Here is a 24216-nt window from a genome sequence, read left to right as displayed (position 1 = left end):
TGATCGCGCGCCACGTAGCCCATCGCACGGCCAGCCTCTAGAGACCCTTGCGTTTCCCTTGGGCAATTGATCCTTTGACATGTGGCACGATCTCACGGCTCTTGGTTAGCGCCTCTTGGGTTACAAAATGTAACGTTTAAGTTATCCCCAAACCCCGCGCTCACCCCACTGTTACATTCATTCCCTCTGCACCTTTGCACTGTTCGTCTTCTTCAAACCCCCTTTCTCTGCAATTGCTGTTCTCTCCTTCCTGTGCTCTTCTACTTCCTTCACTCCGATAGCTGATCCGATCGGTCATCGGTAGTCGATGACGTCAGCAGCAGAGGACCACGTGGACCACTCGCAGGGCGACACGTGGACCAATTGACAGAGAGATCAAGGAGACGATCGCCGAGAGTGGTCATCGGGGGTCAGTAACCAAGTGACCATCGACAGATCAGGCGGCAGAGAGGTCAGGGGACAAATCATCCAGAACGGTGATCGGTGGTCAGTAGCCAAGTGGCCACCAACAAACCAGTTCTCAGACTAACGCCTGGGGGCAGAACGCGAGAAGCAACAGAGCACTGATCAGTCATCGGGTGCATTGTCATCGGAGTCTCGTGTTACACGCAGTTAAACTGGGACTGAGGTTCCCAGCGAGAGCGTTATACATGGACCTCGCATGAGCACACCTCAGGGAATCGCGCACGAGAGTGGCCTGAGGGAGCTAGTAAATCGATCAGTGATTGGTGACTCCTTCAACCCATTACGTGCGTGAAGGGTAAGTCGTCTACGCAGAGAGCAACGCTTGGTGAGTGTGCCTAGACCGGCCACACCTGGCGTTCTCCTGAGAGTATGCGATTTACCCAGATGAAAGAAATATGCTAAGTTACTCCGCAAGGGAATAACTTAGCACGCAAAGAGAAGCGCTAGGGCCCTTCCAGTAAGTGACACGTGTGTGGTTAGATGCGAGTCGCATGCCTCCACGTGTCGTCCTCTGAGAGGGGTGCGGTCCAGATAAAGGTGCACTCTGTACCACTAAAGGTACAAACAGGTATAGACAAGCGCAGCCAAGCGCAGAGACGCGCGGACACGCACAGACACCCACACTCTACTGATTCTGCAGGTACACTGTCTCAGAAAAGCATAACAGAATTCTGTTATGCCCAGGAGCAGAGAGAGAGACATAAAAGAGAATTAGGGAGAGAGTGAGGGGGATACGAGAAAATAGAGAGCAAGAGTTTTTACACACACACTAGTTTTCTCATTTGGTGGTTCTGTGGTCTAACTTGATCGTCGGAGTGTAAACGGCCGCTAGAGGCGCCGTCTGTGTGTTTTGCAGGTCACGTTTGGAGATCCAAGAGAAGGCTCTGAGGGTGATTCTGCAGAGGACGCAGTCGCGTAGACGGGACAGAGAGTGCTACAAAGCGATTCCTCCACGTTCGAGTTGCCGACAGGATCATTTGGCGCCCACCGTGGGGCCCGAGTGAATCGTGGTCCCATATACACCACAGTATTGAAGCTTACCAAAGTTTTACCAAGTTCTTTGCTAGGGAAAGATGCCAAGAAATAGACAACCATCACCTGCGCCATCTGCTGACGAAGGAGCTGTGACAATGGCGCAGGTCCTGGAGATGGTGCGCACGTTGCAGGATAATGCCGCAGCGTCAAAAACTGAACAAGAAAGGATGCAGACGGAGTTGGCCGCGTCGCAAAGCAGGAACGACGAGCTGAATCGCGTCAATGAAGAGTTGAGGAGGACGTTGCAGGCGCAGAGGGAACACGTGGTTGACGAAAGGATGTCTAGGCAGCCGTCACCTCCGAGAGCGTTCCCCATGCCATACTCCCCTGAAATCATGGGAACCATGGTGCCTCCCAACCTGGTGGGGGTGAAGGCGTCGTTCAAGGGGGTAGAAGACCCGGAGGCGCATCTGACGGCGTTCCACACCCAGATGATGTTGTCTGGGGGCTCAGACGTTGTGTACTGCAAAATGTTCATGAGCACGCTAAGCGGAATCGCCATGGAGTGGTTCGTAAGCTTACCAGAAGGGCATATCACGTCTTTCTCTCAGTTTTCAAAGCTCTTCACTGAGCAATACATCGTCAACAAAGCACCTGCAGTGGTGTCATACGATTTGTTCGACGTGCGTCAATACCAAGGTGAGTCGCTGAAAGACTACCTCAACCGCTTTGGAGCACAAGTGGTTAGACTGCCCAGCAAAGATGAAGATATGCTGGTGCACGAGTTTAAGAAGGGAGTGCTGCCTGGCCCCTTCAGCGAGTCTCTCATCAGGAGCCATCCCAGCACCTTTGCAGAGATCCGACGACGTGCGGTGGCGCACATAGTGGCAGAAACAGAGGTTTCTGAGAAGAGAGGAAGTGCTGCACCACCAAGACCACGTGGAGGGCAAGGGAAACCGCAGCAAGCAAGGGTGCATGAGGCCAAGGAAGGGAAAAAGGTGCGGGAAAAACCTCGTCCCTATGCCCTAGGCAAAGATCAGAGCAGGGGGCGTGCAAGGGAGAACAATGCGCCCCCAAGATACAATTTCATGGTGGGATTGGCGGATCTCATCGCCCTTCCTACTGTAGCAGCAAGACTACGCGTATCGGAGAAAACTGATAAGGTACTTGGTAGAAAGAAGAATGAGTGGTGTGAGTTTCACCAGGCCTTTGGCCACACACTTCACTCCTGTTTGGCGTTGGGTCATCAACTGGCAGAGTTGGTGAAGTCTGGGTTCCTAGCAGATTACCTGCGTGAGCCGCAGGGTGATCGCGCGTCGGGATCCCAGACCGGAGAACAGCAGCATGAAGTCCCTGTACATGGGGAAGTGCAAACAATCGCGGGAGGCTTCTCTGGTGGGGGGTGCACCGCGTCACAGAGAAGGAGATACGCTCGGTCGGTGATGGCGGTAGATGCGGTAAATGAGAGTCATTACCCTGAAGTAGATATTGTCTTCAGGAAAGCTGATCTACGAGACGTTGTCCCGCACGACAACGACCCTGTGGTCATTTCCCTCATCACAGCAGGAAGACGAGTGCACAGGGTACTCGTAGATCAAGGAAGCTCGGCAGACGTCATGTTCTGGCCAACATTCAACAAGTTACAGTTGTCCCCTGATCAGCTGAGGCCGTATACCGGGTGTCTCTACGGTTTTGCAGGAGATCAGGTAGAGGTGCGGGGGTACATTGAGCTGAGGACAACGTTCACTGACGGAACGACAGCCCGCACTGAAAGGATAAAGTACTTGGTGGTAAACGCCCCTTCTGCGTACAACGTCTTGTTGGGGAGGCCAACACTTAACAGGTTGGGCGCAATACCATCGACGAGGCACATGAAGTTGAAACTGCCGTCGATGAAGGGAACCGTGATAACCATCAAGTCGGATCAGGCTGAGGCAAGACGCTGTTATGAGAACAGCCTGAAACAGAAGAGAAGTGTATGTCACGTCACCACGAAACCACCACCAGGCGTGCGCGAAGAGCGATCGGTGGTCAGGGAGACACAGGGCGCCCAGAGGATGGAGAACGCTGCGGTGGGGGGCTTCCAGGTAGCCCAAGTGGAAGAAGAAGAGGAAGGCGCGATCGCTCCTCGCGAGTCAGGGATCGCGAGGGCGGTCATCGCCAGCGAGAGAAGGCCTCACCCAGCTGAAGGATGGGTCGAAGTGGACATCGGGGGGAAAAAGTTCAAATTGGGGGGATCCCTCGTTGAAGAAGAACGAAAGCTGATCGTTGGTGTGATCGAAAAGCACATGGGTGCCTTTGCATGGTCAGCATCCGACATGCCAGGAATCGACCCCGATTTCCTTTGCCATCGTCTGTCGATGGATCCCAAGGTTTGACCTGTGCGACAAAGGCGAAGGAAATTCAATGAGGAGAAGAGGAAGGTGATCCACGATGAAGCACAGAAGCTCCTTGCTGCAGGGCACATCAGAGAAATCCAGTACCCCGAGTGGCTAGCGAATGTGGTACTGGTTCAGAAGGCGAGCGGCAAGTGGAGAATGTGCGTGGATTTCACTGACCTCAACAAGGCGTGCCCCAAAGATTCTTACCCCTTACCCAGTATAGACGCCCTAGTTGATAGCGCATCAGGGGGAAAGTTACTCAGCTTCTTGGACGCTTTCTCGGGGTATAACCAGATCAGGATGCACCCCATGGATGAGTGCAAGACCGCGTTTATGACGGAACGGTCTTGCTATTGCTACAAGGTCATGCCATTCGGGTTAAAGAACGCGGGGGCCACCTACCAGCGGCTCATGGATAGGGTACTCTCGCCCATGCTGGGAAGGAACGTACATGCATATGTAGATGACATGGTGGTTACGTCCCGAGAGAAGAAGCATCATGCAGCTGATCTGGAGGAATTATTCACCACCATTGCCAAGTACAGGCTGAAGCTCAACCCAGAGAAGTGTATTTTTGGTGTGGAGGCTGGGAAGTTCTTGGGTTTCCTCTTAACAGAGCGGGGAATCGAAGCTAACCGAGAGAAGTGTGCAGCAATCGTGGCAATGAGGAGCCCAACGACGGTGAAGGAGGTGCAGCAACTCACCGGTCACTTGGCAGCCTTGTCCCGGTTTATGTCCGCTGGAGGGGAGAAAGGTCATCCATACTTCCAGTGTCTCAAACGCAACAGCAGATTCCTTTGGACACAGGAGTGCGAGGAGGCCTTCATCAAACTGAAGGAGTATCTGGCGAGCCCACCAGTCTTGCGAAAACCTCAGGTAGGCATCCCTCTTCGTCTATATTTCGCTGTGACGGAGAGAGCAGTCAGCTCAGTCCTGGTGCAAGAGCAAGACCAGACCCAGAGGCCTGTTTACTTCGTGAGTAAGGTGCTGCAAGGCCCTGAAACAAGGTACCAGGCCCTCGAGAAGGCTGCCCTGGCGGTGGTGTTTTCAGCTAGAAGACTCAGGCATTACTTCCACAGCTTCACAGTGGTGGTGATGACAGATCTGCCTATCCAAAACGTGCTGAAGAAACCTGATGTAGCAGGCAGGATGGTCAAGTGGGCGGTGGAATTGTCAGAGTTTGACATTCAGTACGAGCCTCGAGGACCGATCAAGGGGCAGGTGTTCGCGGACTTTGTAGTCGAGCTGTCGTCGATCGCGACACCTGCAGAAGGATTAGATTTCCGATGGGTATTATCGGTGGATGGCTTCTCTAATCAGCAGGGGAGCGGCGCTGGAGTCATTCTGGAAGGCCCAAACGGGGTACTGATCGAGCAGTCCCTCCGCTTTGCCTTCAAGGCTAGCAACAATCAGGAGGAGTATGAAGCCCTGATCGTAGGAATGTTGCTGGCAAGAGAAATGGGAGCAAGAAACCTGCTGGCCAAAAGTGACTCTTTGCTGGTCACAGGGCAGGTTACAGGGGAGTTCCAGGCAAAGGATCCCCAGATGGCAGCCTACCTGGAGTATGTACTGCTCCTGAAGACGTCCTTCACCGAGTTTGAATTGGTACACGTGCCAAGAGAGCAAAATGCCAGAGCAGACCTGCTTGCCAAGCTGGCCAGCTCAGGCAAAGGGGGGAAGCAGAGGACCGTCATTCAGGAGACCCTGAAGGTACCGCGTGTGTTCGTGTCAGACAACCAGGTGCTTCATGTATACAAGTCATTGGAACGCCTGACGATCGGTCATCGGTCGTTGACCCAAGAAACGCTGAGAGCACCAAGGGTGAGATCGCGACCATCGAAGACCGATGAGTCAATGGAGGTCCGCGCGGAGAAGGAGCCCGACACCTGGATAACGCCATACCAGTTGTACTTAGAAGATGGTATACTCCCACTCGACGTGGCAGAGGCAAAAAGGATAAAGAGGAGTTCAAGTAAGTTTACTCTAATAGATGGAAACCTCTTTAGATTTGGATTTTCTCACCCTGTGCAGATCTGTGTGCACGGCGAGCAATGCACCAGACTCATGTCTGAGTTGCACGAGGGGGTGTGCGGTAGCCACGTAGGTGGTCGCGCTTTGGCAAGTAGGATACTCCGCGCGGGGTACTACTGGCCAAAGCTGAAGGAAGACTGCGTAAGGTTTGCTCAGCGCTGCAAACAGTGTCAACTGCACGCAGACTGGCACAAGGCACCTCCTGAGGAGTTGAGGTCCATCCATAGCCCGTGGCCATTCCACACATGGGGGATCGACATCCTAGGACCTTTTCCCCTGGCGATAAGGCAGATGAAGTTCCTCATCGTGGCCATTGAGTACTTCACCATGTGGGTGGAGGCAGAACCAGTCGCACACATCACCGCACAGAAAGTTGAGCACTTCGTCTGGAAGAACATCGTCTGCCGCTTCGGAATACCCAAGAGGTTGGTCTCCGACAATGGCACCCAGTTCACGAGCCATCAGCTGAGGAAGATGTGTGAGGAGTTAAAAATACAGCAGGTTTTCGCTTCGGTGGAACACCCACAAACCAATGGGCAGGTGGAGTCAGCAAATCGAGTATTGCTCAGGGGGCTGAAGCGAGGACTAGACAAGGCCAAAGGAGGCTGGGCAGAGGAGGTCCCTAGAATTGTATGGTCTTATCATACCACCCCACAGTCCAGCACCCATGAGACAGCCTTCAGCCTTGTCTATGGGACAGACGCCATGATTCCCGTGGAGATACAGGAGAGCTCCCCCAGATTCTTGAACTTCATTGCTGAAGAGTCCAATGAAGAACGTAAGGTGAATCTAGACCTGCTGGACGAAGTGCGAGAAGATGCCAGAGTCAGTGCTGAAGCCGTAAAGAGAAGAGTAGAGCGGAGGCACAACTCTAAAGTGAGGCCCAGGCGCTTCCAGGAAGGTGATCTGGTGATGAGAAAGGCGCATCAGAATGACATGCAGAACAAATTGTCTCCAAAGTGGACAGGCCCGTACAGAGTGGTTGAGACGTTGGAGAACGGAGCCTATCGCCTAGAGACTTTGGAGGGAGGAGCAATCCCCAGAACGTGGAACGCCACCCATTTAAAATTTTATTTCAGTTAAAGTTGTACAGTAATTACGTTCTCGCGCTAAAAGATACATGCTTTGTATGTGGTGGAAACAGTTGAACAGACAAGGGGGCACTCTTTTCCCTAAGGAGGGTTTTTAACGAGGCCACCCAATTAAAGAAAAAATTTCCAGCATATCAAGTGTGCTCAAGTATTAAAGTTAAAATCCTTCTTGCCCCAGGTGCAAGTGCAGGTGATTGGTTAGGCCCTACTTGCCCTAGGCGCAAGTACTGGCACCGATCTAAGTCTTCCTCACCCCAGGTGTGAGCGCAAGCAGTTAAGGGTTTGAAAAGCCAGGGGTGCTAGTAAGTCCAAGGGAGGGAAAGGAAAGATTTTGACAAAATGTCCTTACCCACTTGGCATACACCAATATTGGCCCAGTAAGGCTCTTAGTCCGAAACCCTCTTCACCCCAGGAGTGAGGGAGGGAATGAACGACTCAACCCGCCGAAGGGTGATGACCTTGGGGAAAGTAAGAGGGGTTAGCGAGAAACACTTTTCTTTCCCCAAAACGAGGCATCACCTCGAGCGAATGATGTCGAAGTCTTCTACACACTTAGCGCTAAAGCGACAGAGAAGCTAAGTGTAGACTAAAGAACGATCACTGATGAGTCGTCAGTGATTGGTTAGTGGTGCAAAGCAGCGCACAAGGACTGTTAAACACCAAGCTAAGGGAATAGCTAGTCGTGATCAAGTAGAGGCCAAGAACAAGGGAGGCAGATCGCGCTAGGCCTAAGCTGGTTAACACTTAGTCGTGTGCAAAGGGAAAGACAAAGCTTAAGATCGCGCTGAACCTAGGCTAGCTAACAGGTAGCCGTGTGCATAAAGAAAAGTGAAGCTCAAGAAAAATACAAGAGAAGAAGTTCATACAAATTGAGAGTTTATGTTCACAACCAATTCTTATACAAATTTTGAGTACTAAGGAAAGTTGTGCAGAAGTTAAAATTTACAAAGAAGAGAAGAGATTAAGGGGCAGGAGGGATGAGCTTTCCATCTACCACTTCGTGATAGATGCTGAACTGCGAAAGGTCCAGGTCTGGGAGAACGCATCGGATTTGCTCGAGTGCTAGCTCGAATCCGTCAGTAAGGGCATCAACACCCACGTTCATCAGATCAGCTTTCTCCGCCTCCAGTCTTTGCTTCGAGGCCTCCGCAGCATCTCTCTCAGTGGTAAGGGTAGCAAGGGAGGAGGCAGCTTCAGACAGCTTGCCCACCACCTCCTCAAGCCTCTTCTCTCCAGCAGCAGCTGCTTCTTTGGTGGACTCGAGCTCCCCCACCAGTTGAGAATTCAGTTGGCATAGGGAGGAGGTCTCGGCCTGTAGTTCCACCACCGCGCAGTCCAAAGAGCTAACAGTCTGCCCCATCTAGATCTCCGTCTTGATGGTTTCTTGGACCTGCGCTAGGTACTCCCTCCTAGCCTTTTCCACCATGCCCCGCATCAGCTCCACAGACCCTTGAGCGACTTCGAAGTCACTTCGCAGTGACTCCTTGTCGTGCTCAAGCTCCTTCACCCTCTTCTCCAAGGCTATTTGCTTGCGATGCTGGGTGGAAAACTCCAGAGAGAGCACCATCTGCCTGGCCAGGTGCATGTCCACCTCATCACCGCTCCATTCAACCAGCTCCCGGTTGCTAATGAGCTGTCGAACTAAGGTGATGACCCTGCTGAAGTTTTCATGGCTGGCCCCAGAGGCGCTTGGGCGTGAGCTGGATCCACCACATTCAGCAGTTGCAGTGGAGATTGGCAGTGGTGGTGGGGGACCCCCAGGTTGAGCAGCAGCACCCCTAGCAGGATGAGCAGATGGACCAGGTGATTGGCCTGCTGGGGGGAGATGGCGGTTGAGAAGTTGGAGGCAACTGTTGGCAGGGAGAAGGGAGGCATGTGGGCTCTGAGGCAGGTTGAGTAGTGGGAGGAGGGGATGAACCTTCCTCTACCTCCACCACCTCGATCTCCCCAGGCTGGAGAGACGAAGCCCCCTCGACCGCTGGCCTTTTCCTCTGGCGGTGTATAAGAGGAGAGCCAGAGCTTTCCTCTTCGGTTGAAGCAGCAGCAGCAGCAGCAAGTGAAGAGGGGGCCTTCACCAGTCTTTTCCTTTTCCTTCCTTGCTCGGGGCCTTCAGCTGGCGCGACCGAGAGAGGAGGGGCTGCAATGGGCTCAGTGGTAGAAGAAGAGGAGCCAGTTCCCTTGGCTCCCTGACGCTTGGCAAGCTCCAGCAAGGCTAGCCTCCTGTCTTTCCCCGACATTGAATCTACACAGATGAGAAAGGGAAGAGTTAGATGCTCAAGTTACGCAGGTAAGTCAAAACACATAAAAGCATGCATGAGAAGGTGCAAGTGTTCTAAGAGGTAGAAGAAGAGCTACCTATGTATTTTTTCAGGGCCACCACATCGAACTCATCCTTGATGAGGCGAGCGGAGTTGTACTTGGCCCCCAGGAACAACCCACATAGCTCGCGCTCGTAGGGGGCCATAGCTTCGAGGTCCCTGGATTTCTTGAATTCAACCCCAGGAACCCAGTAGAGCGGGTACCCCTCTAACAGATTTGGACTTTGTTGGGTGGCAGATATCATGTAGAATCTGCCCTTCCAGTCTTTGAAGGATTGCTGGTATAGGCCCAGGACCACCCGTCCAGCAACCCCGTTCAGGCTAACCCAGGACTTGTCCCCAGGATTCTTCGCCTCGAAGAAGTAAAGGAACACATCCACGGAGGCGTTGTGCCCAAAGTAATTGCAGAGGATCTGAAATGCCCGGATGAAGGCCCAGGCATTGGGATGGAGTTGGCAGGGCGCGACGTTCAACTCCATCATCAGCTCCTTTTCGAAAAAGGTGAAGGGGAGCTGCAGCTTCAACCTTTTGAAAATGGCGGAGTAGACGAAGACGAAGGGCACCCCATTGGTGGCCCTATCGTCCGCACAGATGGGAATCCCTCGAGGAGGGATGCGGACTTGGATATTGAAATCATTTTCCCTGTCTATGGCGCACGAGGGTTCATCCGGGTCATGGCTCAGAAGAGAGGTGAGATGACCCTGGGGCAGTAGAGTGGAGGTCTCAGCGAGCAACGCCAGGGGGGCCCAGTCGTAGACCCTGGCATTGTCGTGGTAGGAGGTAGCAACAGGCGGTGGTAGAGCTGGCGCACTCGCGGAAGGCTGTGCACCAGAAGATGGGGCAATAATACGCGCGGTTTGTTTCAAGCGAGCCATCGCGAGATAGCTGCAAATGGAGGAAAAACGAAAGGTCAGAATGAATGGAAGAAGAGGGAATGATGAATGGTTCGGTGAAAACAGAGAAGGGAAAGGAGAAAGAGATGCCCAAGTGAAAAAAGGAAGAAGGAGAAGCAGAAATCAGGGGAAGAGCGCGAAAAACCCTAGCGCGGGTCGAGAGAGGGAAAACAGGGGAAATGAATGCATGATAACGAGAAAGGTAAATGCAAACGGTAGAAATAACCTAAATAGACCCAGGAAGAAGAAAAACCATACCTTTGGATTATTGCAAGAGGTTTGGAAGCAGAAAACTTGAAGAAAGATGGGTGCACAGAGAAAGAGTTCGCAAGAAGTCTGAGAGTCGATTGAAGAAGATGGAGGAACAGTGAAGGCGCGCGCCAATTTGAATAAGAGAAGCGCAAGCGACACACCACGCTGGCCGTCGATGGGGCCACGTGTCGCGAGATTAAGGAAAGAAGTCCAAACGTTAAAGAAGCAACACGTGAGGTGGCACGTGATGCGGTCCCACTTGCCACGTGGACTGAGGGCACGACCACTTAGTCTCTTCGCCGAGAACGAGTTCAAGACTCGAGACTGGGGGCTTGTGATCCGATCGGTCATCGGTAGTCGATGACGTCAGCAGCAGAGGACCACGTGGACCACTCGCAGGGCGACACGTGAACCAAGTGACAGAGAGATCAAGGAGACGATTGCCGAGAGCGGTCATCGGGGGTCAGTAACCAAGTGACCATCGACAGATCAGGCGGCAGAGAGGTCAGGGGACAAATCATCCAGAACGGTGATCGGTGGTCAGTAGCCAAGTGGCCACCAACAAACCAGTTCTCAGACTAACGCCTGGGGGCAGAACGCGAGAAGCAACAGAGCACTGATCAGTCATCGGGTGCATTGTCATCGGGGTCTCGTGTTACACGCAGTTAAACTGGGACTGAGGTTCCCAGCGAGAGCGTTATATATGGACCTCGCATGAGCACACCTCAGGGAATCGCGCACGAGAGTGGCCTGAGGGAGCTAGTAAACCGATCAGTCATTGGTGACTCCCTCAACCCATTACGTGCGTGAAGGGTAAGTCGTCTACGCAGAGAGCAACGCTTGGTGAGTGTGCCTAGACCGGCCACACCTGGCGTTCTCCTGAGAGTATGCGATTTACCCAGATGAAAGAAATATGCTAAGTTACTCCGCAAGGGAATAACTTAGCACGCAAAGAGAAGGGCTAGGGCCCTTCCAGTAAGTGACACGTGTGTGGTTAGATGCGAGTCGCATGCCTCCACGTGTCGTCATCTGAGAGGGGTGCGGTCCAGATAAAGGTGCACTCCGTACCACTAAAGGTACAGACAGGTACAGACAAGCGCAGCCAAGCGCAGAGATGCGCGGACACGCACAGACACCCACACTCTACTGATTCTACAGGTACACTGTCTCAGAAAAGCTTAACAGAATTCTGTTATGTCCAGGAGCAGAGAGAGAGACATAAAAGAGAATCAGGGAGAGAGTGAGGGGGATACGAGAAAATAGAGAGCAAGAGTTTTTACACACACACTAGTTTTCTCATTTGGTGGTTCTGTGGTCTAACTTGATCGTCGGAGTGCAAACGGCCGCTAGAGGCGCCGTCTGTGTGTTTTGCAGGTCACGTTTGGAGATCCAAGAGAAGGCTCTGAGGGTGATTCTGCAGAGGACGCAGTCGCGTAGACGGGACAGAGAGTGCTACAAAGCGATTCCTCCACATTCAAGTTGCCGGCAGGATCAATAGCAAAGGTACGATTTCGAGTACTCACGACTCTTCCCTTTCGTCGCATTGCATGATTTATTGAACTGCCTGGGACTGTTAATATTCATGCATCACTGTGTTCTTCCGTTTCTCCTTCCTTCTTTGTCCCTTCTCCTTCTTTCTGGGTTCTCTCGCGTGGGTGATGTTTCCAAGGGTTCACTCCCTTTCCTATCATGGCTACACTTGCTAAAACCTTTTTCCTCTCTTCTTTCTTCAGCTATTTATTTACACCATGACGCGCACAAACGCGGAGCCAGATTCTTCCCCCAAGACCCCCAAGTCCAACTACAAAGCCTACTACCCATGGGCCCCCGACGAGCTTTTGAACGAGTGTACTAGCCTGACCACTTTCCAGGACCTGGAAGCTCACCGTGGGGATCCCCATTTGTATAACTTTAATGCTTTCTGCCGCACTCACGACGCCCACATATTCGTCCGTCCCGGCAGGCCTGGAGAACCTGTTTGTTTGGACGACAGACCTAGAAAGGGGAAACCCTTCTTCTTCATGTACCAGACCGTGTTCAAACGCGTAGGAGTACGTCTCCCATTCACCCCCCTTGAACGGGAACTCCTCACTGAAATCAATACTGCCCCCGCCTAGCTCCATCCCAACAGCTGGGCATTCGTGAGGGGTTTTCAAATTCTTTGCGGACACCTGGGCATCCTCCCTTCTGTAGACGTTTTCCTGCATTTCTTTGAGGTGAAAAAGCAGGGGAAAAGCTTCTGGGTAAGCTTTTCCGGGATCGCGGGCAGGATCCTCCTCTCCCTCTTCCAAAACTCTTACAAGAACTGGAAAGGGAAGTTCTTTAGGGTGTGCAGCGCCAAGTACGACCCTACCGCCTTGGACGGCTTTCCCCTCTATTGGACGGAGCGTCCTAAGCTGCTTAGGGCCAAAGCCCTGGAAGAGCTATCTCCGGCTGACAGGGAGGTAAGCAAGGCCTTGGCGGGGCTGGGGATCGTTTTTGATACCCTGAAGCTTGTTGCTAGTGAGTACAACGCTCACGCCCTGACAACATATTTTGGTAAGGAGATGCTTCCCTTCTCCCCTTTTTCTGTGAACACCTGGTTTACCAGACGTTTGTTTCCACGGCTTCCCCCCCCTGTTTCTCATGGTGTCCCGTTACTTGCATCTCACGCTTCTATGCGCTTTGCAATTTTGTATAGTTGCTTCGGCCCTAATTTTTGCTGTTTGGTCTGTTTTGATGTAGGATCGGTGATGGACGCTTCTAAAAGAATGATGCTGGCGAAAGCAATGAAGGAGGCTCGCGCCGCAAAGGCGGCCGCCTCCTCCACCCCTGCTGCCGATTCGGTTCCCCCACCAACTCTGTTGCCGCCTCCGCCGATCACCGTCGAAGCTCCCCTAAGTTCATCTTCATCATCTCCACATAGCCCCGAAGCACTTCAGGCTCCCGGCTCTCCTCTGCCCATCGCCGCCGTTCCTCTAGCCGCGGCCTCGTCACCGGCTCCAACCCCCCTTGACAAAGGGAAACGGGTCTTGGAGATTTTATCAGATGATGAGGACTCGGAAGGTGTGGCGCCTTTCAAAAGGAGAAAATCTTCACGGGTTCCTCTTCTGCTTGAGGCGTCGCCTCCGGGAGGGAATCCCTTCATGGATGACCCTCCCAGCACGACCTCGCTTCCACCCGCCACAGTCCAAGAGGAAGGGGGCGAAGGTGCCGAATCTGCCCCGCCTCCTCCGCCGGTGGAAGTCTCTGCTTCCCCTGCTCCCGCCGTTGCCGCTGCCGCCCCCGATCTCATCGCCATCCCTCCTCTAATCATGCATCTAATGAGGGGCTTCAGTGGCGGGACTCTGCCAAAGGGCACCGACAGGAAGGAAGGCATGCCTTTCTACTTGGGGGCCTTCTTGGCGGTGGCCCTTGAATGGCGCGCCCAGGCCAGGAACGCTGCCTTACAAACTCAAACTCTCCAGGCCTTGGAAACAAGGGTGACTGCTTTGGAGGAGGAGAAGAAAACCCTGGGATGCCAGAATGAAACCTACCAAACCTCCCTGAAGCAGGCGCAAGAGTCCAAAGCAGAAACTGAGAGGCAACTGGCAGAGGCATTGGAGCTCCAGGCTGACTTTTATACTCGGGAAGTCGCCCTCCAAGTCCAGTTAACGGGCCTTCAAGAACTAGTCAAAGCTGATGCAGAAGTTCAAAAGGACTTGAAGGACCGTTGCTGTAAGCAGGCTGACGAGATGGAGCGGACAAAAGGGGAAATGGCCACCCAGGCCAAAGCTATGGGCCTTCTCCAGGCTGACTACGACAAACTACAGGTCGAGGTCAGTCGGCTTCGCGTGGAAAAGGAGGCTCTGGAGAAGCAGGTAGCCTTTGGGATGCCGCCGTTGAGGAGCTAGAGAAAGACAAAAAGGCCCTCATCCAGGAGATGGCGGGTACTTTCGAGGAGGGGTTCCAAGAAGCTTTGGCTCAAGCAGTCTGCACGAATCCGGGGATTGACATTTCCAGCTGCGATTCCACTCACCACATTGTTGATGGAAAGGTCGTGCCCTTGGAGCTAGTCGATTGAGCCGCCGCCCTTGATCATCAGCCCATCCCTTTATACTTGCTTTAACCTTCTCTGACAAATTTGTAATTCTTTGAATCATATGCACTCTTGATATAACTCTGGAAATCTTTTATGATTGCTTTCGTGTCCTCGCGACATAAAATTCTGCCTGTGTGATTTTATTCTCATCCTTTGCCTTCTTGTGCCTTGGTTGTTTGGCTTGCATTATACTCGCTTCTTTCATTTCGTCGGGCGGGCTTGTAGGCCTGGGAAAGGTCACGCGCCGATGCCCACGCCCACGGAGAGGCTCATCTAATGGAGCCGTATCGTCCACGGGGTGCTTCTAACACTCAAACTGTCCTTCCCCTGATCCCTAGCACCCGACGCCCACGCCTAAGGAGAGGCCTGCTACAGCAGCGCCGTATCGTCCTCGGGTGTCTGAAACGCCGAGTGTTCTGAGAGGGGGTCGTTCCCTCCATGGTCTTTCCTTCCCATAGGTATCGGGGAACGCCCTGCCAGCGATTCGCTGGCGTTTTGGCGGTCCCGCCTCCCTCCACAGTCTTTCCTACCTGTGGGTCTCAGGGATGCGACGCCAGTAACTAACTTCACCTTCTTCGACTTCGTCTCCCTCCACAGTCTTTCCTACCTATGGGTATCGGGGAGGCAAACTCGCTGATATTTTGGTGGGCGACGCCCGCGACGTCTCAGGCTGGCGTCGTCCTTTATGTCATTCCAGGCGACGCCTCGGGCGTCTTATGCTAGTGTCGCCTTGGGCGTCGTCCCTACCTTGACATTGACTTTGACCTTGGGCTTGGTCGACGCCTGGGGACAGCGAAGAGCTCAAGGCCCTTCCCGTATCTTCCACGAGGCGCTTCTTGTATAGCTGATGAGACGTTCAGTCATTCAACTTGATCCACGTGGCGCTTTCTGTATGGCTGATAGGACATCCAGTCATTCGATTTGATCGTGACTCCTACTATGCCCCTGATCCCCTTTCGACGGCGCATCGTACCATCAGGTATTCTATTGATACGACGTGTTCTGAGTTTAACCAGGGGTACCAGGGCCACCCTTCCATCTGCTGCCACGTGGCTCGACCGTGCGGTGCATCCATTCGCGTCGTTTGGCGCTTTAACCGCTTTATTTAACTCTTCAAACTCTGAAACTATCCTCATCATTTTCTCACTCTTCATAACCTACTTACGTTCTCTCTTCTTGCACCCTTCCTTCTTGCACCCTTTCTTTTCTCACGAAGGGTTCTTCCAGCCTTCGCTCCCATCGTTCGACTCCTGCATTTTCGGCGGGCCTAAAGAATGTCCTTTCATGCTGCCTCTCCCAGGGTCAGTCCCAGGGACCTGTACCCTTGGGCTTCGAGTGAACTTCTTGACGAATGTTCATGCTTACTTGCTACCAGGGCCATAAGGGAACACAAAGGGGATTCGTGTTCCTATGATCACCGGGCCTTCGCGAGGAGGCATGACGACGACATTGTTGTGCTCCCTTGTACTCTAGGGGAGCCAGTATGCGGAGACGAACGGGCCAACGAAGGGGTCCCTTTCTTTTACTTTTACCAAGTGGTGTTCAAGACCATCGGAGTGCGCCTACCCTTCTCCTGGTTCGAGAAGGAACTGCTGACGGAGATCAACGTTGCTCCGGCCCAGTTATACCCCAACAGCTGGGCCTTTGTCAAAGCCTTCGACATTCTCTTCGGGTTTCTGGGTTGTGCACCCTCGGTTGACCTCTTTCTTCACTTCTTTGAGGTGAAGAGGCAGAGACACAACCTCTGGGTAACTCTCAGTAATGTACCCGGGAGAGTTCTCTTCACACCCTTCCAAAACTCGTTCACCGGGTGGAAAGGCCGGTTCTTCAAGATCTGTTGCACTGACCTTGTTCCCGACGCCCTGGACGGGTTTCCGCTGTACTGGGTGAGAGAGGCGAGGGCCCTCAAAACCAAACCCTTCAAGAAACTGGCTCCAAGTGATCAAATAGCTTGCCGGATTCTTGCTGAGGCGGGAGGTTTTGACTCTGCCACTTTGATCAGCCTGGAGTTCAACGCTGGGACTCTCGAAAAGTACATATGTAAGAGTAACTGCCCTAGAAACTTTGGCCTTTATCGCTTTCCAAACGTGCATGTCTTGCTTCATGGTATCTCTGACACGTTTATCTCCCTTGGTGCAGGTTCGAAAATAAGCCAAGAAAGGAGGACACGACTTACTCGAGCTCTGCGGGCTGGGATCAGGGCTTCGTCTTCCTCCACTGCTGACTCTGATGGCCACTGAAAAGTGGCTCTTTTGTGACTTGCATGAGTCGTAATATTTGCCCTATTTGCGCTACTTCCATTGTATTGAACATTGCTTGTAACACCAACTTTTTCCTATATCATAATTGATTTTTGCAACGTCACTTTACTCTGCATACGTTTCGCATATTGTGCGCTTTCCTTCGCCATGTTCATCAACGGCGCCTGCCTCCATCCAGGCGACGCCTTCCTTCTTGACGACGCCTTCCTTCTTGGCGACGCCTTGACCTAGGCGACACCTTCTTTCTTGGCGACGCCTTACATTACTTCAAACGGAGAAAGATAAAGGCTAAAAACCAAGGCACTTCTTTTTCTCAAACTGGTTTTACCTTTTATTAGGGTGACCTCATTAAAAAACCCCCGAGAGGGAAAAAGAGCGTCCCCTCCAACTAAATTGTTACATAACTGCTTACATAAGTCAACTGAAGTAAAATTTTAAATTGGCTGCATTCCAACTGTGTGGGATGGGACCCCCCTCCAAGGTCTCTAGGTTGTATGAACCGTTGCCCTTAGCCTCAGTAATTCTGAAGGGTCCGGTCCACTTAGGAGACAGTTTATTCTCCAACTCGTATGGGTGGGCCTTTCTCATAACCAGGTCGCCAATCTGAAACTGTCGCGACTTTACCTTAGAGTTGTATTGTCGCTCTACTCTTCTCTTTACTGCTTCCGCTTTGATTCTAGCTTCTTCTCTGGCCTCGTCTAGCAGATCCAGGTTTACCCGCCTCTCTTCATTGGACTCCTCCGCCACAAAGTTTTGAAAACGTGGCGAGCTCTCGTGTATTTCTACCGGAATCATCGCGTCCGACCCGTACACCAAACTGAAAGGCGTCGCCATAGTAGAGGATTGGGGCGTGGTGTGATATGCCCATACGATTCTTGGTACCTCTTCCGCCCACGCCCTTTGGCTTTCTCTAACCTTCTTTTAACCCCCTCAGCAGAACTCTGTTTGCTGACTCCACTTGTCCGTTGGTCTGGGGTGTTCAACCGATGCGAACACCTGTTTGATTCCTACCTCAGCGCACAGATTTCTCAACTGCTGGCTGGCAAACTGGGTCCCGTTATCGAATATCAAGCGCCTGGGTACGCCAAAGCGGAACACAATGTTCTTCCACACAAAATGTTGTACCTTGTGCGCAGTGATCTGTGCTACGGGCTCTGCCTCTATCCACTTAGTGAAGTATTCGATGGCGACGATCAAATACTTCATCTGCCTGATTGCCAGTGGGAATGGGCCCAGGATGTCGATTCCCCATGTATGGAAAGGCCACGGGCTGTATATGGATCGCAATTCATCTGGCGGCGCCTTGTGCCAGTCGGCGTGCTTTTGGCATTGCCTGCACCGCTGGGCGTGTCGTGCGCAGTCCTCTTTCACTGTTGGCTAGAAGAAACCTGCGCGTATTACCTTGGAGGCTAGGGATCTTCCCCCTACATGGCTCCCGCAGATGCCTTCGTGTAGCTCCGCCATTATCCTGGTGCACTCGTCGCCACTGACGCATGTTAGGATAGGGTGAGTGAAACCGTGCCTGAACAGCACCCCATCCACCAAAGTATATCTTGCGGCATTTCTTTTGACCTTTTTACCCTCTCAGGCTCCACTGGGAGAGCCCCATCCGCCAGGTATCGCTTGTAGGGCGTCATCCAGGTGTCTCCCTTGGCCAAAACGCATACCTGCATCTGCTCTCCCTCGGGCACGCCCGCGTACATGCTGATGCGGGGCGCCCTCTGCGTATCTTGGGTCAAAGAGCAATGACTCCTTGGCCTTCCCCTTGATATATAAATCTGGAGGACATCCACCCTGTTGTCTTCCACGAATCTACGCGGAGCTTTGAGAGTCTCTTGGATCACTGTCCTCTGTCTACCCCCCTTGCCTGAGCTGGCCAGCTTTGCAAGCAGGTCAGCTCTGGCATTCTGCTCCCTCGGGACATGTATCAGCTCAAGAGCGTTGAATGCTCCCTTCAACAACTGGACGTATTTCAAATATGCCGCCATCTGTGGGTCCTTCGCCTGGAACTCACCCGACACCTACCCCGTAATCAGCTGGGAGTCGCTCTTCACCAGGAGGTTCTGCGCGCCCATCTCCTTGGCCAGGAGCATTCCTGCTATCAGGGCTTCGTATTCTGCCTGATTGTTACTTGCCTTGAAGGCGAAGCGCAGGGCCTGCTCGATCAGTATGCCGTCGGGTCCTCTAGGCTCATACTGGATGTCGAATTCTGACAGTTCTACCGCCCAGCGCACCATTCTTCCCGCCACATCAGGCTTCTGCAGCACTTTCTGTATAGGGAGGTTGGTCATCACCACCACCGTAAAGTTGTGGAAGTAATGACGGAGCCTCCTGGCAGAAAATACTACCGCTAGCGCCGCCTTCTCTAGCGCTTGGTACCTCGTCTCAGCTCCCTGTAATGCCTTGCTTACAAAATAGATGGGCTTCTGACTCTGGTCCTGCTCCTGGACTAACACAGAACTGATGGCCCGCTCCGTTACAGTAAAATATAACCGGAGGGGCACGCCCGCTACCGGCTTGCAGAGGACCGGTGACGTCGCCAGGTACTCCTTCAACTTAATGAAAGCCGCTTCGCATTCATCAGTCCATGCAAAGCGACTATTTCTCTTGAGGCACTGGAAATAGGGGTGCCCCTTCTCTCCTCCGGCGGAAACAAACCTCGAGAGCGCTGCCATCCGCCCTGTCAGCTGCTGCACCTCCTTTACCGACGTCGGGCTTCGCATGGCGATAATCGCCGCGCATTTGTCGGGGTTCGCCTCTATCCCCCTCTCTGTGAGCATAAAACCCAAGAACTTACCGGCCTCTACCCCGAAAACACACTTCTCCGGGTTTAACTTGAGGCGGTACTTGGATATTGTGACGAACAACTCCTCCAGGTCCGCCATGTGCTGCGCCCTATTCTGCGACGCCACCACCATGTCGTCTACATAGGCGTACCCATTCCTCCCGAGCATTGGCGCCAGGACCTTGTCCATTAACCTTTGGTACGTGACGCCCGCATTTTTCAGCCCAAAAGGCATCACCTTATAGCAGTAACTGCAGGTCTCAGTCATGAATGCCGTTTTTTTCTCGTCTCTTGGATGCATCTTGATTTGGTTGTACCCTGAAAAGGCGTCCAGGAAACTCAGCACCTTGCTGCCGGACACACTGTCTACCAAGGCGTCGATGCTGGGCAGTGGATACGAGTCCTTCGGGCATGCCTTATTCAGGTCCGTGAAGTCAACACACATCCTCCACTTTCCGTTCGCCTTTTTCACCAAGACGACGTTGGCAAGCCACTCAGGGTATTGAATCTCTCTGATGTGGCCTGCACTTAACAGCTTCTGCGTTTCGTCTTTCACCACCTGCTATCGTTCCTCATTGAACTTTCTCCTTCTCTGACGCACGGGGCGGACCGTGGCGTCCATGCTGAGGTGGTGACACAGGAAATCGGGGTCGATGCTTGGCATATCCGAGGCGGACCATGCGAAGGCATCCAGGTGGCGTGAAATCACTTCCGCCACTCCTTCCTGTTCTTCTGGGCTCAGCGAACTTCCTAACTTGAATGTCTTGCCGCCAATCTCCCTATCTACGGCGTTAGCCGCAGGCTGTTCCCTGCTATCGTCTTCGACGGGCGCCACCTCTTCCATGGGCGCCGCGTCGTCAGGGCCTTCCTCCATAGGCGCATCTGCTTCGGGCATCGCCCTCTCCGCTATGGCCTCATTAGGCGTCGGCCTAGCGGGCGTCGCCTCAATCATCGTCGTGTCCGCGCTCGACGGACGTTCATACACCATGAACACGCCTCTCTTCGTTTTCAGGCTGTTCTCATAGCATTTCCTGGCCTCCTCCTGGTCCGACCTCATGACTATCACCTGGCCATTGAGGTCCGACAGCTTCATCTTCATGTGGCGTGTGGAGGACACCGCGTTCAAACGGTTTAACGTCGGCCTGCCCAGCAAAATATTGTAGGCGGAGCTGGCATTCACGACCAGGTACCGGATGCTTTCGGTACGGGAGGCCTCTCCGTGTGTGAACGTAGTCCTCAACTCCAGGTAACCCCGGACTTCCACCTGGTTATCCCCGAACCCATACAGGCACCCCGTATAGGGACTCAACAGATCGGGGGACAACCGTAATTTATTAAAGGTTGACAGAAACATGACGTCTGCCAAACTTCCTTGGTCGACAAGCACTCTGTGCACCTTCCTTCCGGCTGTGACGACCGAGATGACAACGGGATCGTTGTCGTGGGGTACCACATCTCGGAGGTCTCTTCTCGTGAACACGAGATCCGACTCCCATGGCTCCCCCGAGAGCCTCTCTTCAATCGAATTTACCCCCCTCGCGTATTTCTTCCGCTGGGAGGCGGTGGGTCCCCCGCCGGAAAAACCTCCAGCAATGGTGTGGACCTCACCAAGCACAGGCATCTCGTGTGCTGGTTCTTCCGCCGACGGTGGCAAGGTGGCGGTCGTTGTGGGCTCTGCGACATAATCCTTCAAAAACCCAGTTCTCACCAGCTCATCTACCTGGTAACCCAACAACAGGCAGTTATCAATGTGGTGCCCGAAAGCTTCGTGGAACTCGCACCAAGAGTCATTGCGAGGCCCTAACACCTTGTCGGTCTTCGCCGGTCGCCTCAGCCTCTCGGCTATATTAGGCACGGCGATCAGGTCTTTCAGTTCTACCACAAAACTGTACCTCGTCGGTCTCGCTCTTTCTCTGGCTGGGCGATCGCCTCCCGCTGGACCCCGGGGCTGGGGTTTTCTGGCCTCGTAGGGGCGTCTCGCCTCTGGCTTCTTTCTTCCCGTCGTGGTCTCATTGACCCTGACGGGTTGAGCTCGCGCCGGTCCCCTGTCGGCTATGCTGGGTATCGCAATCAGATCTTTGAGTTCCATCACGAAATTGTGTCTTGGCGGTTTGCGTACTTCCCTCCCTTCCTCTACTCGACTCTTAGGTTGAGTCCTTCGTGGCTCGTAAGCGCGTTTCCTGTCAAAGTGTTTCCTCTCTGTGACAGCTTGGTGAACCTGAATAGGTTGCGTGCGTATCTGTGCCTTGGGGCGCGCCGGCATAGTGGTTGTACATTTTTCGTACGTTTCACCTTCTGAGGCAATATGTTCCACCGCCTGTCGCCTTATTTCAGCGAAAGTTTTGGGGCGACTGCGGTTAAGCGTCTTGCTGAAAGATCCGGGGCGCACTCCCTTCTTGAACGCGTACACAATCATGGGTTCCTCCTTGGTACCTACTTTCACCACCTGTGCCCTGAAGCGGCTTATATATTCCTTTAGGGTTTCACCTTGGAACTGCTTGACGTCAAAGAGGTCGTACGAGACTGGGGCGGGAGTTCTGTTGGCTAGGTACTGTTCTCTAAATAGTTTTGAAAGTTGGGCGAAGGACGTGACGTGGCCCTCTGGGAGGCTGATGAACCAGTCCATGGCCATCCCTGTCAGGGTGCTCATGAAAAGCTTGCATTTAGCAGCGTCCGATCCACCTACCAGTAACATCTGTGTGTGGAACGCCGTGAGGTGCGCTTCAGGGTCCTCCGTTCCTGTGAACGTTGCTTTGGGTCCCGTGAACGTGTTGGGAATTGCTGTCTCCAAGATTGCTTGTGAAAACGGTGTTGTGAATTCCCTGGGTGGGGATGTAGCCTCCGGTTCGTCTCTGCCCCGCCATCTATGACGTAACTCCTCGTTGGTGCGGTGGAGTTCCTCGCTTCTTACTTGAGAAGCTGTGAGGTCCGCCTGCATGCGTTCCTGTTCTACATTCGAGGCGGCCACTGCGTCTTGTAGCCCGTGCACCATCCCTATGAGCTGCTGTAGGGTCATTTCTTCACTCCTAGCGCGTGCTGGTCGGGTGGCCATGGCTCTCCGGGGATCCTCTCGACTTATCTGAGTGTTGAAAATCTTGAACTGAAATCTTGTGTGGTGGAACCGATGTTTATATCGGCCCCACGGTGGGCGCCAGATGTTCCGGCCGGTTAACCTGGGTCTTTATGCGTGGCTTGTCTTAACGAGTTAGGGCACCTTCGTTTTGCTTCGTTTGTCAGACCTGAAAAAAGAAGAACAAAGGAGCGCCCTCGCGGCCGTTTGTACTCCGACGATCAAGTCAGCTAGCGAGAAACACCAAAATACTAGAAACTGTATAATTATCTCAATGACTGAAATTGTATGATTTAACTGTGTTGCCCTAATTGTCTTGTACTCTCAGCGGATGCGCCGTCAAGGACAATTAGGGTCTTCGCTCTGTATGTCTATCTGGGAACTAGGTTAAACTCGTGTAACTGTGGACTGAAAAACACGTACCTCTCTAGGGCTTGTTTGCGCCCTATATATAAGTGAAAACTAGGGTTTTACCTCTGCGTTGCCTGCTATTATCTAGGGTTCCTTGGAGAAGGTCCTTGCGCCGCTATCTTTAGGATCTTAGCGTATCTGGCCCATGGACTTCCCTTACCTTGGAGTGCAATGTATAATCCCACGGCCCCTTGGGCTCTAACTTGAGCGCTGTATTTATCGCGCCATCATATCGTTCGAATCCCCTAAATGGACACGTGTCATGCATGCAGCTTTCCCTGGGTACCTTCAATGAGCACGTGGGTATTACCACGTGCCCCTTTGACTTGATCATTTATTCTGTACACAGGGACCCACAGCGTCGCTGCCCAACTTAGGGTTATTCCCTCGTGTGGCCCCCCTCTCTGTGAAATGCTTACGTCATACGGGTTGATTCTTTAGGCGATGTCTTGCTAAGGCGATGTCTTACTCAGGCGATGTCCGTTTAGGCGATGTCTCTTCTGCGCGATGCTTCTCTTGGGCGATGGGCGATGAACCGTCTCGGTGGTGACACATCTCGGCGATAACCGATTATTTATACTGCAGACCGCTGCTTTTACATACGGCGACTACGTTGACTTCTTGACTACCTACCTTTCTTTTGTCCACGTCATCATACCCGATGACCTGGTCGGTACAACGTTCTATAGTGAACATGGTCGATTGTCGCCGGGTTTGTGTGCCATCGACGTGTTAGATAATGGGAGATTAGGTGGTCTGACGTCGCCGCGAGGAGCACATCACCGGATCTCCCAGTAAACTTGGTTAAAGCTGCTGGAGGCTCAGAAGAGTACGTTCAGGCGCGCAAGTTCAGTAAGACGATTGTTACGACAGCATGGGGCGTGAAGGTCGAGTGGGTTGAAGGGAACAACTTGCCCATCAATGGCAGGATTCCCAGAGTGGACATTCGCTGGTGGCAAGGTTTCCTCAGCTAGAACATGTATGGCGCAGCAATAAGGAAGGAGCCACTTGCGACAAGCGATATCACAAAGATGGTGCACTTTGCCGCATCCGATACTCGCATTGTCAGGTGGTGTCCCAGAGTGTGTTACGTGCTAGATTACTCCTTGAATAGGAGACTTAGCCGCGCGAATGGTTACTACACAGAAATAACGCTCAAGTTATCCCAACCCAGATGATGACATGTGTAGGGTTGGATACAGTATAGAAGTGACGCTCGAGTT

General features: G+C 53.0%; 1 protein-coding gene across 1 annotated transcript; it reads right to left on the bottom strand.

Annotated features, from left to right (window-relative positions):
- Positions 1-21216: 21216 nt before the first annotated feature.
- Positions 21217-22564, bottom strand: LOC137837471 (uncharacterized). Its single transcript, XM_068646460.1, has 2 exons — positions 21530-22564; positions 21217-21228 (listed from the first exon to the last, which is right to left on the bottom strand). Exons 1-2 carry the CDS (start codon positions 22562-22564, stop codon positions 21217-21219), a joined length of 1047 nt encoding a protein of 348 aa, XP_068502561.1.
- Positions 22565-24216: the final 1652 nt, after the last annotated feature.

The sequence above is a fragment of the Phaseolus vulgaris genome, chromosome 11 (assembly GCF_000499845.2).
Source record: "Phaseolus vulgaris cultivar G19833 chromosome 11, P. vulgaris v2.0, whole genome shotgun sequence".
In the NCBI taxonomy this organism is placed as follows: domain Eukaryota; kingdom Viridiplantae; phylum Streptophyta; class Magnoliopsida; order Fabales; family Fabaceae; genus Phaseolus; species Phaseolus vulgaris.
Note: the sequence above shows the minus strand (reverse complement) of the source record. Positions and strands in the feature narration are given on the sequence as shown.

What these genes read in the sequence shown, in the direction of transcription:
- LOC137837471 (XM_068646460.1), bottom strand. Translation starts at nt 22,564, where the DNA reads ATGGCCACCCGACCAGCACGCGCTAGGAGTGAAGAAATGACCCTACAG.